This window comes from Aythya marila (assembly GCF_965140915.1).
Source record: "Aythya marila genome assembly, chromosome: 1".
NCBI lineage: Eukaryota > Metazoa > Chordata > Aves > Anseriformes > Anatidae > Aythya > Aythya marila.
The window spans coordinates 70,424,413-70,437,923 of NC_139042.1; the positions used below are offsets into that span (position 1 = coordinate 70,424,413).

At 40.5% G+C, this 13,511-nt stretch overlaps 1 protein-coding gene across 2 annotated transcripts in view; it reads right to left on the reverse strand.

Moving 5' to 3' along the window:
• SLC9A7 (solute carrier family 9 member A7) overlaps positions 1 to 13,511 on the reverse strand; it is a 62,776-nt gene that overhangs the window by 15,144 nt on the left and 34,121 nt on the right. The window contains exons 8-13 of one of the 2 annotated variants that reach the window (XM_082784850.1): positions 12,455 to 12,560; positions 11,942 to 12,030; positions 11,705 to 11,818; positions 8,261 to 8,372; positions 6,842 to 6,995; positions 772 to 831 (exon numbers count right to left, since the gene is read on the reverse strand). In XM_082784850.1, coding sequence (XP_082640976.1) covers positions 772 to 831; positions 6,842 to 6,995; positions 8,261 to 8,372; positions 11,705 to 11,818; positions 11,942 to 12,030; positions 12,455 to 12,560 — 635 coding nt within the window. The remainder of the gene's footprint in view (positions 1 to 771; positions 832 to 6,841; positions 6,996 to 8,260; positions 8,373 to 11,704; positions 11,819 to 11,941; positions 12,031 to 12,454; positions 12,561 to 13,511) is intronic. The other variant, XM_082784851.1, reaches the window with a different exon arrangement.

Below are 13,511 nucleotides of genomic sequence, written 5' to 3' on the forward strand. Positions count from 1 at the left end.
GATAGAAAACATTTATTATTCATAACAAGTCTGTCTAATCAAGTTTAAAGATACATACACCCAGCTCTAATGACAAGCATGGTTTTTGTAGGCCCTGCACCCCCCAGCACTGGTGGATAAGGAGTTCAACATGAGCCAGCAGTGTGTGTTTGCAGCCCAGAAAGCCAACCATACCCTGGGCTGCACCAAAAGCAGTGTGGCCAGTCAATGTGGGAAGTGGAGCGTGGGGTGTTTGTAGCAGTTCTAGAAGCCACCAGCTGGAGAAGTCTAGGATTCTGTGTCTTCTCCACCCTTATCAGCATCGTCATGCAAAGCATTCCAACAACCCTTGCTTTTAAAAATAGATCCCAATAGATTCTGTGGGCTGAATCACCCACAGAAGTCCTTCTTACCTGAACAGTTGTATGACATAATCCCACGGAGTGCCTAAGACCATCTGTGTGATTAAGGATCACATCCATAACTTCTCAGCTTTCAAGTCCTCACAGGCCAGAGACACTAGTTTTGTTTTATTTTTTACCCATACACAAGAGTTAAAGGTACTTTTTGTTTGGTTGGTTTTGTCTTTAAGCTGAAGACAATGAATGATCCACACTCTCCCAGCTCACAAGAAGAGAACTAATACAGAAGTGAGGAGTATCTACGGCACTGCAAAAGAGGAGATGCAGCAACGGCATGCCACAGAACAGAAAAAGAGCACACGGTGTTATAAAGATGAAGAAAGCCAAGCACCAGGTTAGTTCGGTATCAGGGAAAGCAGCTCAGTGTCACCTGAAATACAGCCAGCGGCTTTCACTCATCTCTTCCACCGATGGAACACGGTCACCAACTCTGGTACAGCACAAGAATGGAAAGTGAGTAACAAAACGCTCATGAGATGGTAGCTTGACAAAGCTGCCTAGCAAAAACAAAACAAAAACCTACCCAACCAAAGAAGACACGACATACAAAAATAAGAATGGCAGAACAATGACAAAGTGACAAAAATCATGGAAATTAACAAAAGCAGCCCTTAGTTATTGAGATGTCAAATAATAGCCTTCATTTTTTTCAGATTCAGGCTAGGAAAGACACCCACATTCATGACAGGCCACCACTCTGTATAAGTCATATTCAACAGCTCTTAAGAGAATTGCTACATGTAGACAGAACTCAAATACATGCTCCCAGTGCCTTGGGACCTGTGCATTTTCTAAAAGAAAGTAATAATATGAAGTCAAGACTGAAAACTATGCATATATGAAAGAGGCTATCATCACTTCCTAGTTTGAGTCAAATACAACCGGTAATACATGCATAAATCACTCAATTGGTTTAATTAACAGTTAACTAAATCTCCAACATAATACTTCAGACGTTGTTCTTACTCCTTCCTTTACTTTTTTTCTACTGTACTTAAAAACAAGTGAAAGCATGCTTGGTTTCTAGTACTTTCAATATAAATTCCTTAGCAGTTTGTGTTTTTTTTTCCCCTATTCTTCCATTAAGGTGTGCTATGTGAGTGACACACTGCCCACATGAAATAAATGCCCAGATTACCGCAAATCCACAGTGGCTTCACTTTACGAAGAACAAGTATATGCTTCCTGATTGCAAGCTTACGTGTTTAAGAACCAAACACTTAAGGCCATAGCCTGCACTACAAAGAACATGCACTAATGCAATCCTTGAAGGCTGATGCAAATACCGAACTTGGGTTAGATTTATTTTTTGGACTCTCGGTTCAATAGCTCGCTCTCATGCCAACACACGCCACAGGTCAGAACACTCTGCATGAAAGGCCAGCGCTGAGAGAGCTCTGTATATGTAGCAAAAACTAAAATGAGAACTGTCTGATAGCTTCCCTTTATGACTTTTCTCTTTGTTGTGTCTTTGCCAAGCTCATATACTGAAGTTTTCCCAGATGTCTATAATGAGTACAGCATTTTTGGAAAATTTTAGCTATTTTGGAAGAGTTCAACTGTTTCTCAGAAGGTGGCTGAGGAAGAAGGCAATTCCCACCCCAATATTAAAAAAATATGAAAGCACTGATCACTAAAAAACCCTAGAACTAGGTAAGCTGCTACAGATGTTGTTTTTAGGGTACCTTCAGGGATTCCTTTACTTGACCTAACCAAGATAATGGCTCCTGAAACTGCCCACAGAGGCTTGTTAGAGCTCAGCAGTTAAACCTGTATCACCCCATTTGCTGTAGATACATCAGCACAACTCCTGTGGGTCTTTCCCATACTCTCTTTCTCTCTGTGTAAGGAATTGCCATGTTTAAGAGCACAAGAACTGACATAAGAAAGCTTCTCCCATGCTTACACCCAGACATCCAAAAGAGGAAGCAATCCCTCTCCCACCAAGGAGATACTGGGGACCAGTTCAGCAAGGGTGGAGAACTGAAGGCTGTCCTGCACCTCCATTAAGAGATCCATGACAAGAAATTAGAGGTTGGAGGCAAGAGAAGAGGAGAAACCAAATGTGAGAAGAAGACTGGAGAAAACAGTGCAGAAAGATACAGCAAAATAAAAAAGCCCACAATGGAGGGAAAGGCACAGTGCCTGCTGCGTGGGCAGAAGAAAGCAGCTAGAAGTCAGGCTTAGAAAATGATAAGCCAAATGAAAGATGTAAATTGCAGAAAAAGTGGAAACAGGCAGCAAAAGAGAAGGATATGACCTCTGATCAAACATTCCCCACACCAGCCCTGGATATAACAAGGTTGGATTCTGGCATCAACACTCACTTCTTGTCATTGCAGCACATGCAGGCACAGTATTTAAGGAATGCACATTTAACCCAGCAACTAATAGCTGGACCACCCTGGATGATTTAATATAATATAACCTGAGACTGACATCAAGCTGTTTTACCACCACCCCAGAGAGCTGCTATGTGAACTGTCTACCTGTATGAGTTTCAGTATTTCCAGATTATTTTTTTTCAGTTTGCTTAATGAGGAAAAAACACTAGATAAAAAGCTATGAAGATTATAATTGCAAAGTCATATAGAAGGCGATAAAAATTTAAGTTATCATCATTCAGGCAACCTTTAACTTTTCTCCAGAAAGATAACAAAACTATATTAAATCAAAAGATACTATTCTCATGTTTAAGATTTAGAGAGACTGATTAGTATAATTGAAATTACTTTATTAAAATACACAAACATTTGAAGCAGCTTATGATGGAGAAGCAGGCACTAATTTACCTGCTGCTTCATTCAAAATGAAAAAAAAAACAAAAACAGGTCAAACCCTAATGAAAAGTGGCAAATATTTTTCAATGCAAATGCTAGAAGCTCCTCTTTTTTTTTGTTTTCCTTCCTGTGACAAATAAATGAAACAAGTCAGCTACTTTTCAGAAAAGAGGAACTTTGCCAGTAGTTCTGATTTATAGGGCTAATTTGCTGAAAGCATTAAAGCTTCATGCAGGAAATTGTTTCATCATTTTAGTCTCAAAGGAAGACACTTTCATTTGTAAAATTCAAGTAATGCTTTAATATCTACAAAAAAAGCAAATCTACTGCTAGAAAAAATTACCATTTATGATTCACATACATGAATGTTTCACAGCCAAGACAGCCAGCAAGTTCAAATATATGACATCATGGCTTTAACACTAATTTCTGGTGTCAACTTTTAAGCTTGCTTAGCATTAAGTGGCAGAAACCAACAGCATCTGAAGATCTCGTTCCTTTTGCTTGGATTTTGATGCCATGGTGTCACTTTCCCAACCAGTTCAGCAGTGAACTCAAACTAAGTCTCCACTGCAAACTGTAGGTCCTTTGCTTGGTTGTACCTTTTAATCCTGAGCACTGGACACTGGCCAGAAGAACCAAGCATGCATACAACTGCTATTAAAATAACAGGCACTTGCCTTTGCCTCTGAGCCCTAGCAAAGCAATTCGGGGTCCTTGCAAAGGCACTGCCCCACGTACGCACACTGTGGATGTAGGAGTACCAAGCCAGGCTGAAAGTCGTGGCTGGAGTCAGCTCTCCGGTACTGTTCTACTTAAATTGTGCAGACTAACCTTAAATAAGATCCCTTCCTGTTTATGCCTTCCTTCGCTCCCCAATAACTGCTGTAAGCTTCACACGAGAGCTGGACTTGTGAGAGTCCACACAAGCCCTAACGTTTAAATCCAACACACAAATGGCATTAGTTTCCTATTTCCCTTCAGTTACTTACTCCAGGAAACAACCAGCCTTCTATCTTTTATTCTCCCTTCTGCTAAATGGCGCTATACAGAAGCAGCACTTATTTCCAGCCTCTTGCGGTGCAATCTAATGGGTAAGTGCCAGGGCTCACAAAGCATCCAAAAAAAAATGCTGTGTCAGCAGCGTGCACTGCAGCTGCCTGAGGCACCGAGACAGAGGAGCATCTTCATCTCCTCCTGCCGAACTCCTCCACTGCCTGGAAAGGAATGGAGGAAAGCAGCACGCTTCCAAAATTCAGCTGGAAACTAATCTGCCCCTGTCTTCTCTCTGTAAGGTCAGACAGGTCTTGATTTCCTGCAGAAAGGGTTTTGTCTCAAACTCTACTTTACCAGAAACAAGTTCCTAATTCATCAGCTGCACACGGCTGCCACCTCCTGGTACAAATCTGAATTCGACCCTAAAAAGTGCAGCCTCGATGACCAACACAGCAGTGCTCATCAGGGCAACTGTATACTTACATAGAGTGCCCTTTTCTACATGGTAACTTTCTCTTAATGGGGATGCTAACTATTTGTTTTCTGTCAACCATGCTTTTTCTGTCAACTGACACTTAAAATTCCTACTTACTAGCAAGCATGCGTAGGTCTTCCAAAACAAAACAGCTAAACACTCAAGACTGTGGTTCAGCTCACTGTTGGCAGCTGCTCCCCAGAGACAGTATCACAGGCACTTCTCAGTGTTTCCAGCTGTTCTGCCTTGTTGGCCATGGCAGTGATTTTTGCAAGTGCATCTTACCTAAAGGGCAAGCCTGGAACAGATATGGCATTAGCTTTTTCTACATTCAGGGACAGCTCATGAACCAGGTTCGTGGAATCTCATTATTGAGCCCAACTAGACCTGTTAAAGGAGTAAGTGCAGCTTCTTAGATGCTTCCACAAACTGTTTACTGGGCTAGACTGCACTAAAAAAAAAATAAAATAAAATAAAACAAAAACAGCAAGTTACTTCAACTAGTTTCCAGTTGGCCAGGAGCTAGGACACGCCAGAATTCAGTCCTGTCCTACTGCGGATGACTGAAGGAGCCTCGTGGCAGAAGTAATGGTTGAATTTCACCTCAGCCAACGAAAAGCTGCAGGCAGATCTTGGCAGACTTCTTACCTGCACAGCACATGCCAGAACTCATCCCCTGCTCCTTCATACCCCATTCTCCAGAAAGAATACGTACGCTGCTGGTTATACAGACACTCTGGCTGCTTGGCTTGGTGAGGTGTATAAGTACAGTTGTGCCTTATATATCTCTCTATATCTCTATATCTCTGGAACTTGCATTTAAACACAGTTGTAAAGGACAAAAATTGATTTGTGTGGCACAAGAAAAAAGAAACCAGGATTTTCCAATGTGTGCTGTTACAGCAGTGATTTACCATATTTCAGCTCTAGTACCTCTCTCGGGCTGGAAGTATTTGACATCAGATACATGTGCTATGTTCTTGGCACAGAGTGGTTCAGCTCTGCTCAAGTGCATATCCATATTGACAGGATGTCAGCCAGTCAGTCTGACAACACAGTTTTGGTAAGCTCATCCTGTAACTCCAAAATTTGCTGTTGACATTGTTTTATCAGACATTTTAGCTTTAGCTACTTCCAATAATAGGAGTCTCAGAGTCTCAGGCATTTCTGAGCACCCTAGCCATCCTTTTTTTTTTTTTTTTTCCAACCTAGAAAGCAACTGCTACCTATCGCCACAAGAAATTTACTGAAGACTTCCAAAAAACAGCAATACACCTTGAGAATGGTTAATTCTTCCAAAGACTGAAACTGTTTTCTTTACCCAAGATTGTATCATGCTAGGATAGGAAAAAACAATAGTAGACAAATTCTGGTTAGCACAACTAGAATGCGAGACAAAGTACGCTTTCAAGGACCAAACAGCATGCATAATTTACATATGAAAAAATGCACTGGAGTATTTGTACAGCGTGCTTGCATTAATTCCACTCTATTTACCCTCCCTCCCCACAACAACAGCCAAAGCTTTCACAGAATGAAAAACATACGTAGTCTTTAACAATGATGGATTCATGATTCTCTAGGACTTCTGTTGATAAGCAGCCTCAAACATGAATATACTTGCAGCCCTACAGTACTAAGTATTGGCCCAGATTTAAAGCCAAGTGGCGATACTCATGCTGCTCACCATTTTCATAGTTCTCGTCAAAACAGAAGAAACACACTGGAAAGACTAGCAGGTTCCCATTTATCACAGTTGTAAGGTCATCAAAACATTTATCCAAACAAACTTAAGTGCATTTTTAACACTAAAGGATCCATCTAACTCAATAAATAGAATAGGGTCATTACTTAGAGCCAGAAGACAGGGAAATGACTAATAGGACAAGAAGTCGATATGGTACTAGATAGGCTAATTCTTTCTTTTCAGTACAGGGGCTACTATCCTGCAATGCTATCCCATATCCTACAGGGCTGAGAAGGATCAGGTACCTAATCACAGAGCATCAGGGAGCTGAATCCCAGCAGCAGCCTGTGCATTTCCTTTACCTGCCTGCACTAACACCCTCCTCTATATAAGAGAGCGTTCTAAACACCCAGAACAGCTCTAGGAAGCATCAAACAAGTTCTGTAGGACTTCAAGTTGCCACCTCAAAAGAGTTTTCCCCAGCATACGTTTGCATACTGACCTGATGTTCAGCCATGACAGCATGGGAGTTGTACCTCCACCGACAATCCACACAGTGAAAAAGACGATGAGGAGGGTTGTTGAGAACATCATTTGGTGTGAGTAGGTAGCAGTATCTCGTATGGCCAGAGCGAAGGCCATGGCTCCCCTGAGACCTATGCAAAAGAATGAAATAGCAGAGCTTCAGAAGTGTGCAACCATGCCTATTCATAATATGGAATCTTTCCTTGCTCCCTCCCTGCCATACATGCTCAGAGACAGGCAGAAAGCATGGGGCTCAGCCTGTTCTCAGGTGAATTTCAGTTATCTCATTTTCCCTGGTAAATTATACTCTGGCATGTTTTAAAGCATGATTTGCCCTAGTGCTTTTATGTGGCTTACAGAAAACACAGTGATAAGGAGTAACTATTTCCAGAAATTAACAGGAAAGGAATGCAGAAACAAACAAGTTGTGGACAATAGCAAAATATATTTTGGAAATCAAGGAGCTCCCTGAATCTAAATGAAAATAGACACTTTTCCATTTGATTCCATAACCAAAACTTAACTTCTTGATATGGAATTGTTATCTCCTGGAAAAATACGTTAGTTACGAACATGCTCACAGGCAGAACACATTGCTTCCCCTCTCCTACAGATTATGAAACTCCCCTATCAAGGGCAAGCAACTGGTCACCTGCAAACTTATTTAGGAGGGGAGTCACCAAACAGCTCTAGAGAGAAGGGGGCTCTAGAGGTCATCTGGTCCAACCTGTGTTCATGAGGGGCTACCTATTGCTGGTTACCCATGTTCAGACAGCTCTTGAAGATCTGAAAGGAAGGAGACCCTGCAGCCTCCGGACAACCTGTGCCAGTGTTTTGTCACCTGCAGAGCAAAGAAGTGCATCCTGGTATTCAGAGGGAACCTCCAATGTTTCCCTTTGTGCCCATTGCCTCTGGTGCTGGCACTGGGCACTGCTGGAAATAGCCTGACTCCATCATGTCAAGTAAAGGAGTTTAATACTTTTTTTTTTTTTTTTTTTCAATTAAGCAGGAGAAGTCACCCATAAATGTCTCAATTCTCTCAGAAGATACCTATTTCTGCACAACATGCAGATCATCTCACCTAGAACTAACTTTCTGGAAGAAATACATCTCGATTCCCCGCATTGCCGTCAGATGCTCAACATTTCAAATGAAAATACTCCATGCCCAACATAAGGTGACTGTGGGCTGCCAGCAGCTGGCAATTCGAGGTGTCACCCTTCTCAGACACGACACTTCATGTAAAAGTTTAAAGATACATATGAGGGCATGCTGCAATTGTTAATTCTTCTGTTTAAAAAACCTACATGTGAATTATAAAAGCAGGTGATGGATCTATAAACATCTTATGATTTAAAGAGTATTATTGCTTTACCAAACCTTTTTGCTCTTTTACCTGAGAACATCATCATGTGCTGAAAGTTCCAGCTGATCTTATGCCTTCTGCCCAGATTCAGCAAGAAAGACAGAGGGTAGATGTGCGCAGCTCTGCCCAAAAAGATCGCAACCTGTTCACAGCTGAGGGTTAAGGATTTCACTTTCCTGGGGTGTGCACACTCAGATACCTGTCTCTAATACAAACCTTCTGCTTTAATAGGAAATTTACATAATGATAAAGTGCTCACGTTATCCCTGTCTATGTAAAACAGAGTTTCACCAGTTACTTGCATAGAGAACTCACTGCACAGATTACAATCTTTAACTAATACACCCACTTTTTTTTTTTTTTTTTTTTTTTAAAGGCACAGTGAAATTACACCTAGTATTAAGGCTACCAGTACAAATGAAGACTTAATATCACATGTTAAACAACTACCACTGACATTAGATTGTGTATTTTAGCCCAACAGAAATGCAGCCCCAGTGCAGAAGGAAAGCCAACATAGGAGACCAGCAAGTGGCCACTCCATTATTGCTCCTGCAGAGGCACGATCTCCTACGGGCTGGCAGGCACTTCAGAGTTCAGAGAAACTACAAAGATGAATCCAAAAACAATTGCCAGCACTATAATGAGGTTCAAAAAGTATTTTTAAAAAAGTACTGCAGAAATTCATGACAGTAAGTGGTAAGCTCTTTCCATGCTGTACCGTGGTTCCAGTGAATATCAGAGAGCTGAATACATGCTCCAGCAACTCAGGAACACTTTGGTACAAAATAGAGTGATAAGCTCTGAAATCCTGTAACACACCAACATAATTAGAAACGAACTGAGCACTGTTCATTTGCTGCTGGGATAACAACATTAGAAAAGTGAAACAGCTCTCTTACAGAAATGTGAAGTAGAGAAGAACTCTAGATATGTCCGGGTTGTTGTCATACCTAAATATGGATTTAAAACAACACAGCTTGCAGAAAGTTATGTCTACAAGAAACTAAGATTTTTATAATTAGTTTCTACAAAAAAGTTCATGTAATTGTTACATGAAAAGAAGCATAGATAGCATAGCCTGAACAGAGAACAGAAGGCTATATCAGAAATGAAAAATTGCGACACAGCACACCAAACAGACAGCTATTCTATCCACATCTTCATCCAATGGCCATAGGGCTCTGGGACACTTTTTAGTTCAGAAGAACAGATAGGAAGACAGAGGAAAACTCTTCACTTCTCTGAAGCAATGAAAATGGCCAAATAAAGACTTATGTGATAAAACAGATGAGATAAAGAGTAAGAAAAAAAAGTATATTCTATATTAGGCCTTTTTTTTTTTTTTTTTTTTTTTTTTTTTTTAACTGGGTTTTATCGCCATGGCAGATAGCCCTACTCCTGCAGCAGGTAAGGAGAAAACAAGACAGGAAGATCCGTCCCCATTGTTTGATTCACATAATTGCTCTGTTTTTTTTTTAAGCACCCAGTAAACCACAAAGGAATAGGTATATAGGCTATTTCAAGTTGGACAGGGGGAGAAAAGTATCTAATGACTCCCAAGTAATTTGAGTGATACTACCAGCAAAGTGCTCTGCTCTGAGGCAGCTGAGAACCAGCCAACAAGTCAGCCAGGGATGAGGGGAACTGGATACCCACCTCCAACATCAGCATCTCTCAGCACTGTGTTCCCTTCATGATCTGCACCACAGCTCAGTGCCTGCCTCCTCCATCACCCGAGAACCTACCTCCACCTTTAGAATATTGCTTAAACAATTTGCCCACAGTCCCTTTTATTTACTTGAAGTTCATTCGCTTTGTTCAAGGGACAGCTGGAAGTGAAGAGGAAAAAAGTCTTTCTCAGGTCTCAAAAGTTTGAATACAACAGCATTAGAAGCACTATTTGGCATCAAATCTGAATTTAAGAAGAGATTGGACTGTGAACTTAGGCACATGGTCTGAACTTTTGGGTAGACCTGTGCGGTGTCGAGAGTTGGACTTGATGATCCTTAAGGGTCCCTTCCAACTCAGGATATTCTATGATTCTATGATTCTATGATTCAATAGCCAAGGCATATGATAAAGAATTGTTTTTTTGCTGTCCTCCCTCCCCATCCCAACAGAACTTGACAAGAAGCAACAAGAACAGTTTTTCTTTTGTATGAGACTGTACAAAAAAAACAGTAAAAAAAACAGTAATAAGAAAGAAGCTTAGGTGGTCATAACCTCATCTCTACCTTATTTGTCCTGATATCTTTTGGAATCTGATTCACAAAGCTATTATTCCATTTATATGGACTGAAAACCACACAGTGCTTCCACTTAAGTTGTCAACATCTCCACAGCAAAGATTGGGAAAGAGCAGAAGGATAACCAGCTATTATTTCACTTTTTTTTTTTTTCAGATTATTGTCAAGAATCAGAGATTTTGTGTTAATATATATTAATTCAGTGTCAGTGAGTGGTAGTCTTCTAAATGTCTTTCTATCAAAGACAACTGAAGTTATACCATGCAAATCCTCCTTGAAGGCACTATGCTTTGCTTTCATTAAGCTTTCTAGCATTAAGCACTTCAAATCAACTGGAGGAATGAGAAAACAGACTACACTTCAGGAATTTACAAGTCCAGAAAGACGTAGATGTGTTTCAGCTCACACCACCACACATGTTTAAGCTGCATGATGCAATATAATTTCTTCAGTTGTAAGGTCTGGAGAAGAATAAAAGCTTCAAGTCTTCCGTCCCCAAAAGGCACAGATACTTGACATAGGTTCTCTGAACAACAGTCTAACTCAGACCCATTCCCTCTCCAATACTACTCTACCCCTCATTTCTCTGCTCTCTTCCACTCCATAGAGTATTAGATTCAATCTAGCGTACTTTTTCTAGGTGAGCAAGGTGTACATCTGGGACGAGAAGGGAGCGGGTAAAAGTTAGACTCCTGAATGTCATCTGGAAAAAACACTGCATTGGAGAACCACTCCTCTTCTCCAAGAATTCCCTGGTATCATCATCCATCAGTTTACCTTTAGATTAAATGTTTCTCCATATCTGAAAAGCAGGTGCTCACGCTTCTTAAGAAACCGACTCAGTTTGCCTATGCTGATAAATACAGGCAGCATGCTGTTTTCCCTTCCTGCTGACACCGAGGTTTCTGAGCTAGGAAAGAAGTTTCCAAATCCAATGTTAAAAGCTCCACTGCTATGACTACATGCAGCAAAGCATATTAGTTCATTTATATTTTGAATTTACACGACTTTTAGTACTTGCTCAGGTGCAAAGCCAACAACTTTGTGGCACAGAGTCCTTAGGACTTTGGTGTAAGGGTTAATGAAAGCCTTTCTCAGAATTTTTGCTCCTACAAGACATCAGGAGAACTCCAAGTCAACCACCATCATTTATTTAGTAAAGCCAGACACCAACAGCCTTCAGGCACACAGGATAATACCAAAGCCTCAAACTGAAAAAGGATACAAAAGCTCCAATGATGAAAACCGGGCTGAATATATGTTTCTGGAAAGTAAACAGTGCCAAACCCATGTAAGAAAATATGAAGTTCTCAGCCAGGAAGTGCAATACCTCAAATAGCTAAGGGGAAAAACACAGACAATAACATATTAAAGGCCAAGCAATAAAGACACTTTTCAAAAGAAAAAAAAAAAGTACACAATTCTAGAGCAATAGAATGTACAAGAGGAAAAAGAATCTTGCCTGCTTGGTGCGACTTCTTGATTCGACTGACAAGTTATTGTATGTATAATGTGCCTGGGTAATTCCACAAAACAGGACAGCCACCACACCTGTGAACAGAACTACATGTAAGTATCAGTCTGTTTCCTACATAAACACAAGACTGCTCCCTTTTCAAGTTCTATTAAACTTAGACAACATCCTTAACCCTGGGATTTTATGAAACTCATTTTCAAGTCAAGGATTAGGCAAGGCACAGGGGGGCAGAAGCATTGGAAACAAATCCAAGCTGTTCCTAAAAGCTTTTGCCACACAGTGAGTTGCACCATCAGTGGTATTGTGCAGGAAATAAATAAATAAATAAATAAATATATATATATATTTATATATATATTTATATATTTATATATATATTTATATATATATATAACTGCTAGAATCATGTTCCTTATAGGAAGGTTTAAATGAGAAAGTGGAAACATGGTAGCTTAGACAGACAGGAGTTCTCTTAGCGTACTAGAAGCCACAACTCACCAGTAAATCCACAAGCTTCTGCTAGCAGGAAGGTGCTCCAGGACATCAAGAAGAAGAGAGCCGTTTCCAGCAGGGGGAAGCAGTGCAACTTGGTAAACTTTGTCACGTTAAGTCATTTGTTAAGGGATCAAAAATAAGAAATTCACCAGTCCTTTGGCTTCTCTGTACCCAATATTTGTGAAAAGAGCTATTACGTGCTAACAACCAATGCTACTCTGAGAACAAAACACTTTTTGCTGAAAAACATCAATTCCATCACATGCAGACAAACTTCAGAATCAAGGTCTCCCCTTACAAGCCATTAATTTTAGGTATTTGTGCTGCATATCCTAAGCATAACTACGGCTCCACCTCCGTGAACTAAGAACTAATTCAATACCATGTTTCCCTGCAAAGCACCAGCAGGGAAGGCATGTGTACTTGGTGTTCCTTTTACTGTTCTTTCATTTTATTTTTAAATAAACACATGTACACAGGTCACCTTTAAATAAGTCATAAAATACATTGAGAAGTGCTTCATTACAGGGCTGTTCTTGACTACAGGAATCCTAGGATGAAGTAGATCTGTCAGAATTTTTTCTGCTCAGATTTGTTGACAAGGTCTTTCAGCAAGTTGGACTACTTCTATACTTTTGAGGCAAAGCAGATATCCTGCCTACAACAAAACGTATTGCTTCTTGTGTTAATGTGCTTTAGAGGACAAGCCAGCTCAACCACAGCAGCTCAGCCTTTCAATGGGAGTAAGTTTATCTTCCAGATGAGGGCAAAACTTGACTAACATCAAACACACACTGAATTAACAGTTCAGATAGCTACCTGAAAGAGTGGGACAGATTTCAGTAGTCTTAAATATAGCTTTCTACATAATACAGAATGTTTGTTCACCTGTCTATGGACCTTTTTACCCTACAATCACTACTCTGGCAGCACGCAAACACATTACAGAGAGAAACCATGTGCTAGTAAGAGTGGTGGAGAAGTCCTTGGTCTGACAACTAGCAGTTGTCTCTGAAATCCAAGCAGAAGGAGAGCACGAGACCAGCAAGGACACCTGAAA